The sequence below is a fragment of the Artemia franciscana genome, unplaced genomic scaffold, assembly GCF_032884065.1.
Source record: "Artemia franciscana unplaced genomic scaffold, ASM3288406v1 PGA_scaffold_1179, whole genome shotgun sequence".
In the NCBI taxonomy this organism is placed as follows: Eukaryota; Metazoa; Arthropoda; class Branchiopoda; order Anostraca; family Artemiidae; genus Artemia; species Artemia franciscana.
Genome location: NW_027062617.1, coordinates 1,518,649 through 1,537,142, shown reverse-complemented (window position 1 = coordinate 1,537,142; position 18,494 = coordinate 1,518,649). Strand labels below are relative to the sequence as shown.

General features: G+C 33.4%; 1 protein-coding gene across 1 annotated transcript in view; it reads left to right on the top strand.

Moving 5' to 3' along the window:
* Positions 1 to 18,494, top strand: part of LOC136041198 (thioester-containing protein 1 allele S1-like) — a 169,761-nt gene that overhangs the window by 131,303 nt on the left and 19,964 nt on the right. The window contains exons 17-22 of the mRNA XM_065725770.1: positions 4,086 to 4,217; positions 7,423 to 7,591; positions 9,774 to 9,952; positions 12,577 to 12,665; positions 16,233 to 16,413; positions 18,290 to 18,414. Of these exons, the coding sequence (XP_065581842.1) occupies positions 4,086 to 4,217; positions 7,423 to 7,591; positions 9,774 to 9,952; positions 12,577 to 12,665; positions 16,233 to 16,413; positions 18,290 to 18,414 (875 nt within the window). The remainder of the gene's footprint in view (positions 1 to 4,085; positions 4,218 to 7,422; positions 7,592 to 9,773; positions 9,953 to 12,576; positions 12,666 to 16,232; positions 16,414 to 18,289; positions 18,415 to 18,494) is intronic.

Below are 18,494 nucleotides of genomic sequence, written 5' to 3'. Positions count from 1 at the left end.
TTGCCCTGTCTGGCACCATGGGTTGACCAAAGATCCCTGTTCTAAAATTGAAAGTACTCAAAAAAGAGCAATAAAAATTATACTGGGGACGTCCTATAATAAATACGACGAAGGTTTGGCTAGACTTGAACTTACTACATTGGAATTACGACGTTACATCCTTACCATGAACTTTGGTTACAAGTTCCTTAGTTCTGACTATCATCGACGTTTTCTTCCCCCCTTTAAAGAAAACCCCCCAGATCCTTCTTAATGCAAGACTTAATGTTCAAGAGCTCCAAATACCCATCTTGACTTGTGTCCCCAAATGATGACCATAAGGTAAAAGAAAACTATGTTGTCCCCTATTTTGTTTCCTATTTTAATAGTTGATTTAACTTTTTGTTTTACGTTTATCCTTTAGCATATGTTCCATCATTGTAACAGTTTGGTGTGCTTATGCTAGCTTTTGTGCTATTTTAGCCAATATCTATTAGCCAATTAGCCAATATTTATTAGCTAAATTTTAGCCAATAAATCATATTCTATAAATGTACCGTATTTTAATTCTGAGAACCAAACTGGTAAGGTGGAACGCTACATTTCTCCTTTAATTCATCTACAGAAAGTAGCTCAAGCAGTTTACAGAATTTAGTTCTAAAGGCATAAAGGTCGACGAAAAAATAATTGAAGAAAAAACGGGTTTAATTTTTATAAAGCACTGAACCAAATAAAATATAAACTACACTTTAGCTAACAAAAATAAAAATACTCCGAATATTTCGGCCCCACGCCTGGGAGCCTTTCTCAGCGGAAAAAAAAAAACAAAAAAGGAGAAAATTACAAAAATTTGAGACTTTTTTTAAAAACATTATAAAAATGCTACGACAACTAAACCAACATAAAAAATATAAACCATAAAATAAATAAGAAACAAAACTCACATTATAAAACAAACACTCCCGCACCGACTGTAACTTTAGAAAAACTAAAGTAATTGTTTATATTGACACTTTCCTCTGCCACAATCGGTGTATAAATGGGAATCTGTTAAAAATGAAAATTATTAATACTTGCAACAATACGAAAAGAGGTCATCCAACCCCAAATCCAATCAAAATATTACAGGTTAATGAAACAGAATTATGAATTATAAATTGAATGGATTTTTTCATTTGCTATTTTAGCTGCCGTCCGTTGACTTCTTACAGCATTTACCATGCATTGACCGGTAAATTTTATGTAGGTAGAACACAGCAGAACTTAAAAAATAGGCTACAGCAACACAAAAATGCGATAGATTGCTCGCTAAGACAGAATAAAAAACCTGAAACTTTTGAATCCGCTATAGCGGATCACGTGTATAATTTTCCTCATCATAGTATTTTATCTGATCAGACAAAAATTGTTGATAAGTCTATAGGACTTTTACGAAGTTTTAGAGAAATTATAGAAATAAAAAAGATTATCTATGGGGGTATTAGTATCAATGGAGATGAAGGGGAATTTAAAATAAATTCATTTATAATAGTTTAATTAAAGACCAGTCAAAAACTTCAACGGGTATTGATTTGCGTAATTGTCCTGAAACAAGTAATAACCTTGCGAAAGAAAGTCAAAGCATGGTCAATACTGTAAGAAGTCAACGGACGGCAGCTAAAATAGCAAATGAAAAAATCCATTCAATTTATAATTCATAATTTTGTTTCATTAACCTGTAAGATTTTGGTTGGATTTGGGGTTGGGTGACCTCTTTTCGTATTGTTGCAAGTATTTATAATTTTCATTTTTAATAGATTCCCATTTATACACCGATTGTGGCAGAGGAAAGTGTCAATATAAACAATTGCTTCAGTTTTTCTAAAGTTACAGTCAGTGCGGGAGTGTTTGTTTTATAATGTGAGTTTTATTTCTTATTTATTTTATGGTTTGTATTTTTTATGTTGGTTTAGTTGTCGTAGCATTTTAATATTGTTTTTAAAAAAGTCTTAAATTGTTGTAATTTTCTCCTTTTTTGTTTTTTCTTCCGCTGAGAAAGGCTCTCAGACGTGGGGCCGAAATATTCGGAGTATTTTTATTTTTGTTATCTAAAGTGTAGTTTATATTTTATTTGGTTCACTACTTTATAAAAATTAAACCCGTTTTTTCTTCAATTATTTTTTCGTAAATGGAAAAGCAGTGTGGTCTAAGGAATTATTTACATAAAGGTCGAGCATTGAATGTTAGATTTGCCTATCTTGGGGATAGGAGTGAGAACACCAATGCGAAAGACGACAGGAATGTAAAAGTGTCAAAAATCATCTGCATGAACAATCCTAGATGTGACATGAGCAAAGGGGTACCATGGATAATATGATATACACTAATATTATCTATACCAGATGAAGCTTTCCATTTGTGCTTGGAGATTACCGTTATAATGGGTTGCATTGTAATAACATAGTGAAACTCCAAGTAAACAGATAGAAATTCATCAAGTTCGGATTCATATTTAGACTCTAAAGTTGCATCTGGTGCAGCAAATTTATTCGAAAAATGTGTTTTCCACTCGGATAGGGGGATATCAGAAGCTTTAGGAGCATTAGAACATGTGGTGTTTTGGGGGAGAAAGGTATTTCAAATAGAAATGGGTGAAACAGAAACTCTAACCGAATATGAATCAACAATGCCGAACGGTGAGGAGCTAGCTCGCTTGAGAAAATCTTTTTCTTGTTTTGAGGGAAATATCATTCAAAACTTCTGACTTAGGACGATCGTCATCTTTCTAAATAAAAACCAAAGCTTCGCACGGAAGCATGCTTCGGCGAGTTTTGTGTTTTTTTACCAATCGGGAACTTGAATGAGGATGTGTATTTTTCGAGTTGGAACAGCTGCTTTTTCGGCACATCTTAGAGCGTGGGAAATCTTAGCACAATAAAAATAAAGAGCAATCTTTATCTCAGTTTCATCAATAGGGCGAGGTGTCTGAAGAAGCTGGAAAGGGATGTAAAAATTTTTCAAAATAGAATCAAGAAGTTCTTGATATAGGAGCAAATGAATCTTATCCCAGTCTATCTTTGAAAATCATTTAGACTTAGGCGTATCTTGGTTCATTGGATTATATGTTAAATCTAGTTTAAAAGACGTTGCTATGGAAAGGTGGTCCGCTAATCTATAATTATATATTACGGTAACGACAGAAATTGGGAAATCAATCGAAGTAACTATATGGTCTAGATTTGATGTTTTAGCCGAATTGTGAATGCATGCGAAATTTTCAGTTTGTGGCTGCACAGTTAGCTCGTCAAAAAAAAACAAAAACAGAAAATAGAAGCACGAAGTGATGCTGCTGATTCAGAAAAATTAATCTCACAATTAAAGTCCCCAACAACAACACAAGGGATATTAAGTTTTTGAATTTGTCAAATAAATGTATGCAATTTTTCACAGGCTTGTGCAAATAGTCGTTCCAATTCATCATTTTTATAATTAGTGGGTAAATACACATTTATCACTACGCAAGACCCTACCCTTACAACTAGAAATTATTACTAGAACTAAGAAAACTTGATTGAATACTCGCTGAGGCTAAAGTTGCCGGGCCTCCAGACGGACGACCTTGGGAATTAACATGATTTGTGGGAACAGAAAAAATACGAAAGTCTCTACAGAAAAGTCTCTACAAAAATCACAGCATTGTGATTTCGGAGGGTCAGGGCCCAAAGGCGTTCTCTGCGTACAAATTCGGGCTTGATGTCTCTAATATAACCATCTGAAACGCAGATTTGTTGTAAGTTCTTGGCGAAGAGTGACCAGAAAAGTTACAGTAAATAGTAAAAAGCTAACGAAAAATAATCAGAGTGATCTGATTTACTTGATTAGCATTTAAGCTCGTGATAGCTTAATGCAATAACTTATCCAAAAATTTCGATTGTAACTTTACAATAACTTATAAAGTGGCGAAATATATGTAAAAACAATTTCGATTTATGGAGGGATTTGTAGTTTAACAAGAGATACAAATTAGGTATTCATTCTTATGATAGTAGTTTTCAAATGCAAATTACTGTTACACTAAGAACTCCTCGTTTATGCATACCTGTATTTAGTTAACTGCCTCTTTTTAGGTTCCTATGGGTAGTATGGTTGAAGTTGATCTCCCAATTGTGCCACTTGTTGAAAGAGGGAAAATCAAAGTCACAGTAACCGTTTCAACCTTTATTGTTCGTGCCAAGGCTTCTATACAAATAGAAATTCAGGTAATTTGCATTTTCATATAGCTTAAATGTTTCAGCAGTGTTAAACCAAAAAATGCTCTGTAAGATAGGATATTGTTTATTGTCGGAAAAGGGCTGTAAGAAAATTAGGTGGGCTACAAGTACTGAACTGGCTAATACAAAAAAAAAATTACTCTCCGTGACTAAGAAACATAAAGCAAAATTTACAAAAAAATAGCTATAAAATAAGTAAGCAAGAACGAGCATAAGGAATTGTAAAAAGAAGGATTTTTCAAAATTAATAAAAAAAAAATTAATCTAGTGATTGAAAAAAGGGGGTGGAGCAGGAAAGAGGGGGAGGAGATTCACTTATTTAACATATCAAATATGTAGGGAAAAAATTTCTTCTATATTTTATGTTGAATATTTTGTTGGCGTAAAATTGGGGATTATTGGGGAAGTAGAGCTAGAGAGACAAAGTCTAAGAGAGGAAAATTGACTTGGGAATAGAGAGCTTATCAAGTGGTTATGGGAAGGAGTGGTGGCGTAATGCAAGGAAATAGAACAAGATGCATATTGCAGGACACAAATGGTACAAGAGAGTTAAAAATTGAAGTACTTCTTTTTTAAGCTTCAACGGTTACATAGAGCCAGTTTTATTGTAAGAAAGTTCATTCTTGGCCAAAACAATATGGCAAAAAAAAAATGTTACTGTAAATGCTCCAACTTTCCTCCAGTTTCCGAATTTCCCTGCAAATAAAAATGAAACGTAACGTTTTTTTGGAAAAATTGAAACCAACACCACAAACTTTTTACTACTCCCAGCTATATAAATCTTTTATTATTAAACAAGCAAAAATTATGTGTTTTTAATTATATATATTTGTATATCTATCTTTGAATTTTTCCTCAAAGTGGCACAATAATTTCTTCCGAAAGTTAACCACTACCATTTTCCAGGGTGGAGAAACCTTCTACATTAATCGTAAATTTGCAAAAGTTCTTTGCTCCCTCCCATCACTCTTTAATATTTTTATAAGACTAAAACTATAGACCCCCTAAGGCTGAAAGCCTCGAGAATAAGTAGGAATAGATTCAAAACAATATCTGTTTGTTAAAATATCAGTTAATTCCTATATTTTAGAGAAATATATTCCCGTTTAATAGCTGTCAAGTGTTTCCTAGATTCTTAATTGCTTTGTATCAATGCTACGTACTGCGGTAGAAAAATTATAATAGTGTGTATGTTGAACTGACAATACATATTCATTTTTACTTTTTGTTTAATTTGTATTTAATGATACGCCTGTATCAGCAATCTGTAGGCACATAGCTGTTCTGATTTAGTTCAACCTTTCCCTCAAGATTTCCTCAGATCTTTATTCCGATACCCTCAGCCTTAGTAGTACTCGCTAGAGAAGCAGTAGTTTTTGTAATAGTAGTGGTAGCAGTAGTAGTAGTAGTTGTGGTAGTAGTAGAAGCAATGGTAGTTGTAGTAGTAGTATTAGCAGTAACGTGCAAATATTGGCCTGTTTGGTCAATTGATCAACTCCCTCCTGAAAGTTCAAAATTAATATACTCAGTCATTCATGAGTTACACCCTTTTACATTCCCCTCAACATTCCCTGAAAAAGACTCACCTGAATGTCCTTCGTATTTTGGGAAAGTAAATATAAAACATGCATTCCTTTCTCAATAACATTATGATATATGTAAACTGTAAAAAAATTACCTAGCTTAGAGCCCTAAGGAATGCATTGTATGTTTTAAACCTATATTTTGTAATAAAGACTCAACAGAGCCTAGATACTTAAGAATTAATTTGAGAAAAATCATTTTGATTTTATAGTTCAAAAACTAAAACGACACATCCAACTTCATTTTTTCATGGCAATCATCGTGCATGCACTGTAAAACAAGTTGAAGCCTTATGATGTAGGACTTATGACCTTAGGAATGCATGTAAAACATGCATTCCTTTCTCAATAAGAATTATGATATGTGTAAACTGTAAAAAAATTACCTAGCTTAGAGCCCTTGCCCTGAGGGCTGTGGGGTTACTTCCCCAAAGGTATAATTGCTAGACCTTTCAACAATGCAAAAGAACATAGGTTTCTCAAAGTTTTAAATGGATGTACTTTGGGAAATGATACGCATGGGGGGGGGGATTGCACTCAAATCACTTTTGACTCTTAAAAAGGGCACTATAACTTCCGATTTCGAATCAAATGAGCCCTATCTAAAATTTATACGACCACCCATTCCATAAAAACCTTATATACCCCCAGGGTATTACTTACCACCCGTGCTTGTTGTTGTGTCAACCCTGGAAGCATTGGTATATGTTCATTGGAGTGTTTTGAAGAAAATGGATATCTCACGGTTTCAATCAGATACTTTTGGGGAAACGTGGAGCAGTGTGGGGAGGAGGTAGTCGCCCTCAATCCCTTTTGATTCTTAAAAAAAAGAACTAAAACTTTTAATTTCCAATCAAACGACCCTCTAAAGTTTAAACGACCACCCCTTCGGTAAAACCCTCACATGTTAATAATGGGCAACTAGTATAACTTATAGCCCTTTCTTTTGTGGCTCTGGGGGGGGAGGTTGCCATCCTCAAAGATATAACACTGAACCTTTCAACTAGACTGAACCAAATTGATATCTTAAAATTTTAATTGGAAGTGTTTGGGGAAATGATTTTCGATTATTAAAAATGGCTCTAGAACTTTCAGTTTCCTATCGAATGAGCCCCTTTAAAAGTTTGTATGACAAACAATTCTATGCAAAGTGCCCTAGTCTGAAAAAAATAAGACATTGTGTCAACATCGTTCTTTACTTAGGCATCACTTTTGTGTTATCTATGATCATGTTCAGAAGTGCTATGCTGCTTACATAGCCTAAAATGGTTTTTGTTTGAGAGGACACGAGAGAGACTGGTCACGTCCACATGGTCACGTCCAGACTATTGTTTATCCGAGGGGTGGGGGGGGCTTATGAAGTGAAAGAGCTTATTTTCAACAAATGTTGGGATTTGGAAACCCCGTTCTACAACATGCTGGACACCTTTCACAACCCACCTTTGTTAAGCTTTTAATTCTGTATTGCTATTATTGTTCCCAGCAATAAGCTTCCCATGTTGTTTGGGTAGTAATTGAACCAATATTTATGGAGATACATCATCAATTACGTCTGATTTCGAAATACAGAATCTTTTTATTCGATTAATTCTTTATTACTTTTTTTTCAGCCAGAGGGTATAATTCTTCATCGTCATATGTCCATGCTATTGGACGCCAAAAGCAGATCTCGTGTAACTCGATTCCTTGATATACCCCTTCAGGATACTCCTGTCATTCCCTTTTTTAACTTTAGAAGATTCGTTTTCGGTAGTCCAAAAGCTCACGTGACTGTATCAGGTATGCATTAGCTTAAATTTTCTTCTTCATTTGAAATCAGCATGTGGGATCTTTCCCAATTCACTTCTGGCTTCAGCGAGTAGTTTTAAACGTATTTAAACGTATTTGTAGGAATGTTGGAAATCTTTTGTACTTCTTTCTTTTCTGTTTTCACTTTTCTCTTTTCCTTCTTCTTTTCTTAAACCCACCACTCAATGGGATGCCTTAAGCTTTTGTATGTTTTAAACCTGTATTTTGTAATAAAAACTCAACAGAGCCCAGATACTTAAGAATTAATTTGAGAAAAATCATTTTGATTTTATAGTTCAAAAACTAAAACGACACATCTAACTTCATTTTTTCATGGCAATCATCGTGCATGCACTGTAAAACAAGTTGAAGCCTTATGATGTAGGACTTTAAACTTGTGACCAGCATGACCTTCTCCAATCCCATTCAGGGGAAGGCCTGTTCTTCGTTTGATGCTAGATAGATGGCCAAAACACCACAATATATGGCCTAGCTATCTTCACCTTTCTATCTTTATAGCCCTAAACAGTTGGATCGAACTTCATTCTTCTTACAGCATACTGTCTGATAACATTGAAAATATTGGAAACGGGTAAGATTTCTAGTAAAACTACAGACTTTTAATAGCCATTAGCTTTATATACACTTAACAATGAAAACCTGGAAATTTATATCTGATAAGCTGTAGTTATGGCCTTTAAGCAACTTTAGCATGTCAATTTAAGCACAGACACAAGGCACAGTGACTGCCATCTACTATTGTGTATGTCATTTTTTTTCTTATATGAACTTCCAACAAAACGAAGCATCCTTTTTATCTAAATATATACCTAAATCTAGGTAATATAGTCTAAGTATAGTCTAAATCAATTGGATTAAAATAAAAAAAAATTGTATTGCCCTTCTATTTGAAAAATTGAATGTTTTTTATTTTATGGTACTTCTACCGAAAGTGCGTTGGCTTTTCACAAAGCTTATTCGGTTTGACATACGTTCATTAAGTCAAAACTTGTGGATCGAGCGTCCGAAATTCCCCTACCTTCATCATTTTTAGCTTTTTTAAAATGTAATATTAAAAAAAATATATTCTCCATCATTTTTATTTATGCTAATCCCTGTAAAAATGATATCTTCAATTTCCTTAGTGAATCTGTAACAGCCAAACTCAATCATAATTTGTTTTTCCTCTGATGTTTTATTATGATATCAAAGATTAAATCGATGTTTCACAGCTATTGATTCGAAAGTTTTTGGCCTTTTATCACTCTTTAAGGAGTAATCTATTGCTGTTTTGTGCTCTTGGAGTCTATTTTCTAATTTTTTTTTGTTTTCTGCCCACATAAAATTTTACAAAAATTAAAGATATTTTATTCAACAGCTTTGTATATATTTTAATATTAAGTCTTTTCCAATATTTAGTAAAGGTTATATTCTTAGTTTTCATTTAAAAACAGGTTTTATAAGGTACAGATTTTTAAATGAATTTTTGGGTCTATTTTTTTTATTTTGTAATATTACTTTTACTTTATTTTTTCTTTCTTCTTTCTTTAGTTCGATAAATTATCTTTCGAAAAACCTTTTCGCGATTAATACATCTCAAATGGAAGTTAGTTAATTAACCATGTATTTTGGTGATGTTATTTTCAATGCCCTCTCATGGGTCTCAAAAAATGAAACATGACCCCCCCCCCCCTTGTTAACTTGAATATGATGATTTGACATAAAGAGTATCCTCGTATTGCATAGACGAGACGGTATATAATTCTAATTCTGTAAATCATAAAGCACACATAAGTGACGGTTAGTGTTTTTACATTTCACTTTCTCCACCTTTTTATGTTCCATCCAAAGCTATTAGCTATTTGATTTGGGCTAATCCTTTCACCATGGTTACCTTCTTTTACTATGGCTTACCTTCCACTATGGTGTTTTCTCCATTACCTGTCCTTTAGCTTTATATTATCTTTTTCTACTTTTTCTATGCTAGAATTGAACAGTATTCCGTTCGTCGTCTAGCAAAAGATAAAACACGCTATTTAGAAATAGAAACAGTACCGTTGCTTGAACTATGTGCAAATCAGATTTTCGTTATGTAGTAGATACCTAAATATATCCCAGTAGATGAAGGACTTCGCTCTTTTTCAAATACAAATATATATGTCACAAATTTTAGGTGATGTGTTTGGCCCTATTTTACCTTCAAATGAGCGTCTGAGTACGACCAGACTTCTGGAAAGAGATCTCAAAGGAGTCGAAGCTGAACTGTTTAGTCTTGGCGTGAACTTATGGACAATTCAATATTTGCGTCTCACAGATCAGCTGAAACCTAAGCTTTTGTATTCTGGACTTAAAGTAAGTTGACATTTTATAAAATTACTAGCAAAAAATAAAAAGAACTACAAAAATGTGACGGTAATTGTCTAGCAAAAGGATCTGACAGAATCTTTAGAATAATACCAGTAACATTTTTTAATGTCGAGAAGCGGCATTTTTCATATTAGAAGCCATAGCTTTCTTGAGCTGTAAAGCAGTATTTCACATCTTTATTCCAGCACATCCTGGAACAGATGTGTACAGGCTTACTTACAGAGTTCCCTCATGACTCAGATGAATTGCTGCATCCTACCCGTGAACTAGAAAAAATTACAATTTTCTGCAGTATTTTGGATAATTTTAGCACATTTCAAAAAAGTTTCGGCTATTTCCTTGGTTTTCGTACTCTTTTTTGCACGGCCCGATTCTTATTCGTGCTAGAGATCCTTGAAACAGGTTGGACGATACGTCACATAACTACATCGTCTAGTGATTGCAATAACCATTTTTGACCTTTTGTTTATCAATGACAGGCATTTAGCTAAAAACAAATGACAAAGACTTTTTTCGGTAAAATTCTAGTTGATTGACTTTTGGCTATCTTGGAAAGGCGTTAGGTTAGGAAAATGAAACTTTCAGGGAGGAGTCTAAAGGCTAAAGTATGTCCCGGGAAGGTATTTTGAACAACCCACCTCCACTCCTTGTTTCTTTAGAAGGCCCTGGCCTTTGATGACCTTTAAAAATATGTGTCCTATAAAAATGAAACCTCGCAAAATAGATCTTCTGCTTGAATGAAGTACGACAAAATCGTTTTCAGATTTACAACTTTGCTCAATCCCAATTTATGAGGTTTTAAAGATATGCAAATACATTTCCTAAATTTTGAAAAAAAACATTGATATGGCTCAGAATTCTACCCAAATAACAGGAATTGCATTTTCAGAAATAAAGGCAGAGAAAATGCAACTGGTAACTGAAAATGAAGGTAAAATGTTGTTTTGCCAAAATTTCAATAGGTATGTAGTAAAATTTTATAGGTAATTTTAGGTAAAATTTTATAGCATTCAATATAAACCTGTCATGTAGGCAAATTTCAGGGCCACCTAGAGGGTGAAGGAGTGGAGATGGGTACTTCAAAATACCTACCTGGGATATACTTTAGCCTTTAGACCCATCCCTGAAAGTTTCATTTTTCTAACCTAAAGACTAACCTAAGCCTAAAACCTAACCTAAGCTCTGAGATAGCAAGAAGTTACTCAACTAGAATTTTACCCTTTCTTCTATTTAGTTTAATTGCCTCTTGTTACTCTGGTCATATTTAACCACTCTAGTCATTTTTTTTCTTATGTGATCCTAGTTATATTACATTGTGAAAACTTACTGAACCACTATCATTAAGCAAAAATTTTTTATTTACCACCTGAAGAAGATATATTTGCCATAAATGTATTACCTCCCCCCAAAACGGAAAAAAAATGTTCTTCACGCTAACAAAATTCTTGAGTAGTTCTGGTCTCTTGAGTAGTAACAAAAATAAAATTATTTCTTTCCTTATTAACGCTGAAGGTTAAAAGAAAAGCCAATTTCACAAGCTAATATTTATCAAGCTTTTCTGAGAAGAAGGCAAACGTATTTCTTCTTGGGGAGACTTCTCTCTTTGGAAAGTTCCTATAAGTAAATATATTTGTCAAGTCGGCTGGACCCTAGCATCTGTTTCTTCTTTAAATTAAGACTTAAATTCATAAATTTATCTATTCGGCTCGATTCTAGCATAATCTTTCTTGTTTTTAAATTAAAACTTAAACCACTTTTTAATCCAGTCATATTTTGTTCTACGTGTGAGAGGATAAATGGTTGAATACTTTTGGTTTTTTATTGCATTTCAGCATTTTGGTTTCACTGGCATTTTCTATTCTTAGTTTAATCGTATATTTATGTCTATTTGGATCCCATTTACTCAGATTGGTTTATTTTAATTTCCGTTTTTTTCTCATCAGGTTTCTGCTTTTTTATATCAATTTTTCTATTTTTGTGTTCTCTATTTTGTTCAACTTCTTTTAACATTATTTGTTCACTGAAGATACCTTAGTAAAGATCTTTGCTGAAGTCTCTGGAATTTTTGCATTTTATTTAATTCATGGGGTAAAATGTTTGTTTCATTTTTCCCGTTTTTGATATTCTTTTCGAATTGGGGAGGAAAGGGCTTAGATACACCAAGAAACATCTTAGGGTATGTCTATGCCTATGTGCCTCCATGTTTTACTTATCACACAAAATAAACGAAATACAGAGGTATTTTCATACCAAGGCCAATCCTTTATACAGTAAAAAAAAAAGGAAATTCTACTCCCCATGAACCCTGTTACCAACAGAAAGCAAATTGATTTGCAAAGGCACGCTCTTTGAGCTTGTGGGGGCTTTCAAATTTTCTGGCAGCAGGATTAATTTCGGGTATGTAGACCCGGGGTATTAACATGTAAAATTCGGGTATGTTACATGTTTTAGTCAAGTTTAAAAAACCATAAACTGTGGTTTCTGTATGCCACTGAAGGATCTTCTATTTTTTTTTTATTCAGGTTATCTGAGCCGGACTTGAGTTTCAGCTTTCGACAGTTGACATTTTGAATAGAAAATTGAAAGATAATGTAATTTCTCTTTTACAGGCTATGAATTTGGCGCTTGCCGGTTTATCAGAGTTTATTTCATATGATGGAGGGGTTCGGCTGTTTAAGTATTCAAGACCAACTTTATGGTAAGAATCCTTGTATTCTACTTTTCGAAAAAAGCCTAATCAGCGACTTCTCAACTCTTTAAAATCGATCGTTTTTTCTTCGAAGTCAGTGCTAGATGTATTTCTTCTTGTTATTTGTAATATTACAAATTCTAAAAAATTATCATTGATACTTATATATGAATGTTTAGGATCTGCCACTCGCTATCCTACAGAGCAAAATCTAAGATTTCATCTTCTTCCTCTCAAGTTCTAAGCTGATTCTGAGACACGGAAGCAATTAGTAATTTGTTTCATGTTTTATCGAGGGGAATTTTAGTGCCATGAACTTTTAAAATCAACTTGAAGCTTTAAAATTGGAAATTTCCAATAGCAACCCAAATAAAATCTGCATTCGGATTCCAATAAGAAACTTGAAACACGTTGACCACAACCTCTTAGAGAATACACCAGTCAGAAGCTTGTTATTTTGAATTTTGACGAAATTTTGATACCGATAGAAACATAAAAAAAAATCCGATTTTTATGCTACTTTTAAATATCAAAGTTTCATCAAGTTTAGTTACCCATCACAAGTTACAAGCCTGAAAAAATTTGTCTTATTTTCGAAAAAAGGGGTAGCACCCCCTAAAAGTCATAGAATATTATTGAAAATAGCACCATCAGATTCAGCGTATCAGAGAACCCTAGTGTAGAAGTATCAAGCTCCTATATGAACAAATCTGAAATTTTGTATTTTTTGCCAGTAGAAAGATCACGGATGCGTGTTTTTTTCTTTTTTGCTTTTTTTTCCAGGGGTGATTCGTATGGACTCAGTGGTCCTACAATTTCGCAAGAGGGCTTATTCGAACGGAAATTAAAAGTATCTAGTGCCTTTTTTAAGTGTCAAATAAATTGGAGGGTAACTAGGCTCCCTCCTACGCTAATTTTTTCCCAAAGTCACCGGATCAAAATTTTTAGATACCCATTTTGTTCAGCATAGTCAAAATATATAATATCTATGTCTTTGAGGACAATTTAATCCCCCACAGTCCCTGTGGGAAGGGCTGCAAGTTATGAACTTTGCCCATTGTTTAAATATAGTATTTGTTATTGGTAAGTATACATGCGTCTTCAGGGCGGATTTTTCTGGTGGGGGGGAATGAGTTACGTGGGAGGATCTTTGCATGGAGTAATTTTTCCTGAGGGAAGATAATTTCTATACAGGGGGCACTGGATATCCCAGCATTATTTAAAAACAATCAGAAATTAAATTTAAAAAAAAAGTGTTTTCCACCGAAAATAAGGAGTAACATTAAAACTTAAAACGAACAGAAACTTTTACGTATATGAGAGGGTTCTTCCCTCGTCAATATCTCGCTGTTTACGCCAAAAGTATTTTTAGTAGTTTCAAAAGAGCTATTTATTCTAATTAAACGGGCTTTGTGATTCAGGGATCATTCTCGAAGAATTGGAACAAAATTTGAACTTTAGCGTAAAGAGCGAGGTATTGATAAGGGGGAGAACCTTCTCATATTAGGTATATGAGTAAGTTCACCCCCTCGTCAATATCTGGGTTCTTTACGCGAAAGTTCGAACTTTGTAAAATATTGGCCGATATAAGCAATAATTTGTTTGTGTTATTTTCCGACCAATCTTAGCATTTAATTTTACCTTAAGCAGCTTCATAACTATGATTTTTATGTGATAATAAACCAAAGATATTGCATGTATTTAGTTTGCGGTTGCTACTAAATAAAAAAAACAAGTTTTTTTCCAATTGAAAGTAAGGAATAACATTAAAACTTAAAACAATCTTAAATTATTTCATATATCTTGTAAAGATCTTTTCTTTCATTGATTTCAGTCATTTGAAAATTTCTCAACTTGTGAATCTAGTTCTCATAAGTTTCAACCTCTTGGGCCGTTTTATCTTATAAAATTAGTTCTGCATATATCGCTAATTCAACTTACGTGGGAAAATTTTTCCATGGAGAAATTTCTTGTGAGGTACGGGAATTTTCCATGGAGGGGGAGCTGGATTTACCAACATTACATAAAAAGCGTTCGGAAATTAAATAAAAAGTATGTTTTTTAACTGAAAGTTAGGAGTGATATTAAAACTTTAAACATACAGAAATAATTTTGTATATTAAAGTGGCTGTCCCCTCCTCAACGCCCCGCTCTTCACGCTAAAGTTTGGGATCAAACCTAAAAAGAGTTTCTGAAACTGTCCTTGGGACATTGCTTAAGAAATAGCTACTTTTTGTTCTTTGACTTCACAAAGGATTGACGTATCAGAGTCCTATTTTGACCAATGTTATTGCTGTGATTCTAGTGTCTAAATCTTATATTTATTGTGGAAAAATTAAAACTTTTTGAGTTTGTCCTAACTCTCGAGTTTTGTTCAGTGTTTGGAAATTTTAATTCGAGACTTTAGGAAGAAACTTTTCATATACCATATTCTTGATTTTTTGGGTGGATTCAAAATGTGCAGCATTTAATAAGAACCACCTGAAAAAAAATTGAGGAATTAAAAAAAAAGTTAAAAAAAAGATAAGACAAGGTGGAGCTAATTTTCAGCTAGTAAAAGGTAATTTCCCTCCTCCAAAAATTACTCACCCAAAAAGTTTGGTTTTGTCCTTTCTTAAAATTTCTTTTTGTTCTTCGTTTTTTTATTCTATACGCCATGCATTGCAAGTGTGGTCCTAAACATATCTTATGGAAAGACCAGTCGAGTTTTTGAACATACCTCGCACCTTCAAGACAAGGTTAACCAGCTCTCGCGACATATCATTTTTCTGCCGCAATTCGAAGTGCCAAAAAAGCGAAATACATTGTATTTTAGGAATTTAGTATTGGCTAATATATTTGTTTTAAAAGTTTTTTCATGAAAAAAAAACAAGGATAAAAAAAAGTATTAGCTTAATAAATAGCGAATGAAAAACAAATCTTCCTAGCAGCAAGGGAGCAAGCATAATATACATTTTGAACCCTTGGATCTCTATGAAAATACAGTCCCATAGAACAACCCTAGCAGAGAATAATATTATCATCCAAAAATGTCCTTAATTTCCCCATGATACTCTTCAGGTAGTCTAATTTTTAACTTGTTTCTGCAAGACCAAGATCCCTTGGTCCTTCTTATTTTTTTTAATTAAAAATTAATACCCTTTGATATCTTCCTAAATTAAAATATTCCAATCATAAGATAATAGGGGTCTGTCAATTTGAAATTAAACTTGGAAATGCCAAAAAGACCTTTTCCTTGTTTCCTACTCTGAGGAAGCAGGCAATCCTAAGTTTATGCAAATTAAGTTATGCATTTTTTCACAATGAACCTCAATATTATAGGATCTTGCGACCTCCAAAGGTGCCTTCAAAAAGGGTGTCTCGAACCATCTAATGGTCCTATCTCCAAGCTTACCTTCTGTTAAATTGTGTATTAGTCTTATTAATTTTCAACCTTACAACAGATATATGATTCACTAACATAAAGTAGCAAGTTAAGAATCTATTTTATCATGTTGTTAAGTTTAATGTTTGTAGTCTAAATCTTAAGTTCTACAAAATATCACATAACGTCTTTTGAATTACCTCGTATTTTAGGTCCACGGCATGGGCCCTTCGTATTATTAGCCAAAGTGAATATCAAGACTGGGAGAACCATTTCTTAATAGACCGAAATGTTCTTAGCCACATGGCTGACTGGCTAATTAAGAGGCAGGCCTTTGATGGATCATTTATGGATAACGGTGGCGAAATCAATGATAGAAGAATTGTCTCGCAGGTAAATTTTTAAGCTAATAGTTTTTAATCAAACCGTAATTTAGGATAACTTGTAATCATTAGTTTTAATATTAGAAATTAATATCGGTAATAAAGTCCTGGTTCAAATACTGTCATAGATTATAAGCTTATTTGTATAAGTAAAATTTTACGTTGCGATACGTAAAATTTAACTTTTAATATAATTATCTTATACCATTTTTCTACCGCAAAGCGTTTTTTTTTATGTCATTCCCCCTCTCAAGTTAACAAGATTAGTGTCTTTTTTCATACATAAAGCAAAGCTTCACAGTTTGGCAGAGCCTCTACTCAATTTGGAGTCTCAATAGCGATGCTAAAGTATCTCTCCTTGTTATACGAATGCAATCCTTGGTTGAGGAATATTTCATCTTTAAAATCCTCCATCTTCTATGGAGTCTTCATACCCTCCAGCTTTGATCACAAAGAAGAGATTGTATCAAAAAATCGTTGTTCTTATTTAGTCAAACTCTTGTTGTGACTGCGATTTTTTTTAAACCCCTCCTGGAACGTGGAAATCACCCACGATGTTCCTCTCCTTCTCTCCACCAGTCGGATCTCCTCCGCTGATCTGTAAGAGTGCTTCTTATTTAGTACCATCGGGTTCACAAGTTGGAGAGGGATTAACTGTATTAATTATTAGTTATTATTACAGTGTTAATTATTAATTATTATTACAGCATTAATTATTAATGAAACACCTTTGTAAAATCGTCTTATGACTTTGCATAATGCCTTTATTGAAGTTCCACCTCAGAAGTTTGATATTAAGATTCTGTTGTTCAAGTTTTTCAAGATATTCGGCAGAAATTTGATAACAGAAAAAGTTTTAGTCATAAGGAAATTTGTTTGGCTTTGCGATGGAAATCTATTTTTTTAAATGGTCTATGAAGTTTTTCGTTGGTTGATTTCGTCCTGTAGCCTTATCCAAGGTATTATCTCTGGTTCCATTCCATCGATGTAAATGACAATTTAAAAGGGATTAACAGTATATATATTAATGAAACACCTTTGTAAAATCGTCTTATGACTTTGCATCATGAATTTATTGAACTTCCACCTCAGAAGTTTGACATTAACATTCTGTTGATCAAGTTTTTCAAGATATTTGGCAGAGATCTGATAAAAAAAAAAATTTTAGTCATGAGAAATTTGTTTGGCTTTGCGATGGAAATTTATAAAAAAAAAATGGTCTATGAAGTTTTTCGTTGGTTGATCTCGTCCTGCAGCCTTCTGGTAAAGGTCAAAATATTCCAAGATATCATCTCTGGTTCCAACTTTGATAGCAAAGTATAAATAAAAAATTTACATTTTATGGTAATTAGAAATATGTAAAATTCATTGCCTTAGGTTTCCTATCAAGCAGTTATTATCTGTCCCTCCGAGGGGTAATGACATCACCAACCTAAAGGTTGAGACAAGACTATACCAATCTAAGGATTGAGAAACTGTTCGAGATTTTAAGATAGCTGTAGAATTAAAACCTTTTTTTATAATTAACCTTAAAACTTATCATATTTTATTATTTATAGCCTGCTTGAAAAAATAGTGTAAGAAAAATAATTACAGACATTACTTCAGAGACTTCTCTAATTTAAAAGCTGAAGGTATTCCTGAGATTTGATCATTGATTTACTTCACTGAAACAAACCAGAAGATGAAAATTATGAAATCCTAGTATCAAAATATAAATAAAGCCCAAATAAATGTAAACCGAAACAAGTGTTTACTTAAACATCGAGGAAGATATCTTCTCAGATTCTACTTCAATGGTGATTATGCGCTGCTTAGTTAATTAGCTTCAGAGGAATAAGGTAAACCATTATTTTTAAAACTCACTTAAATTTTTGTTGTTCTAGGGTGACAGTGTAACATCGACGTGTATATTAACTGCTCATGTACTCATCTCCTTGAAAACCGTTGGCACTGTATCTAGCGGTAACCTTGAAGAGAGGCTGAGTATATCCAGAGTAAAAGCTTTGAGGTAAGTTGACTCTAAAATTTTAATCATTTTTAATAATACCACTTTTGAAAGCCTTTTAAAACAAGGACTTGCAATCCAAA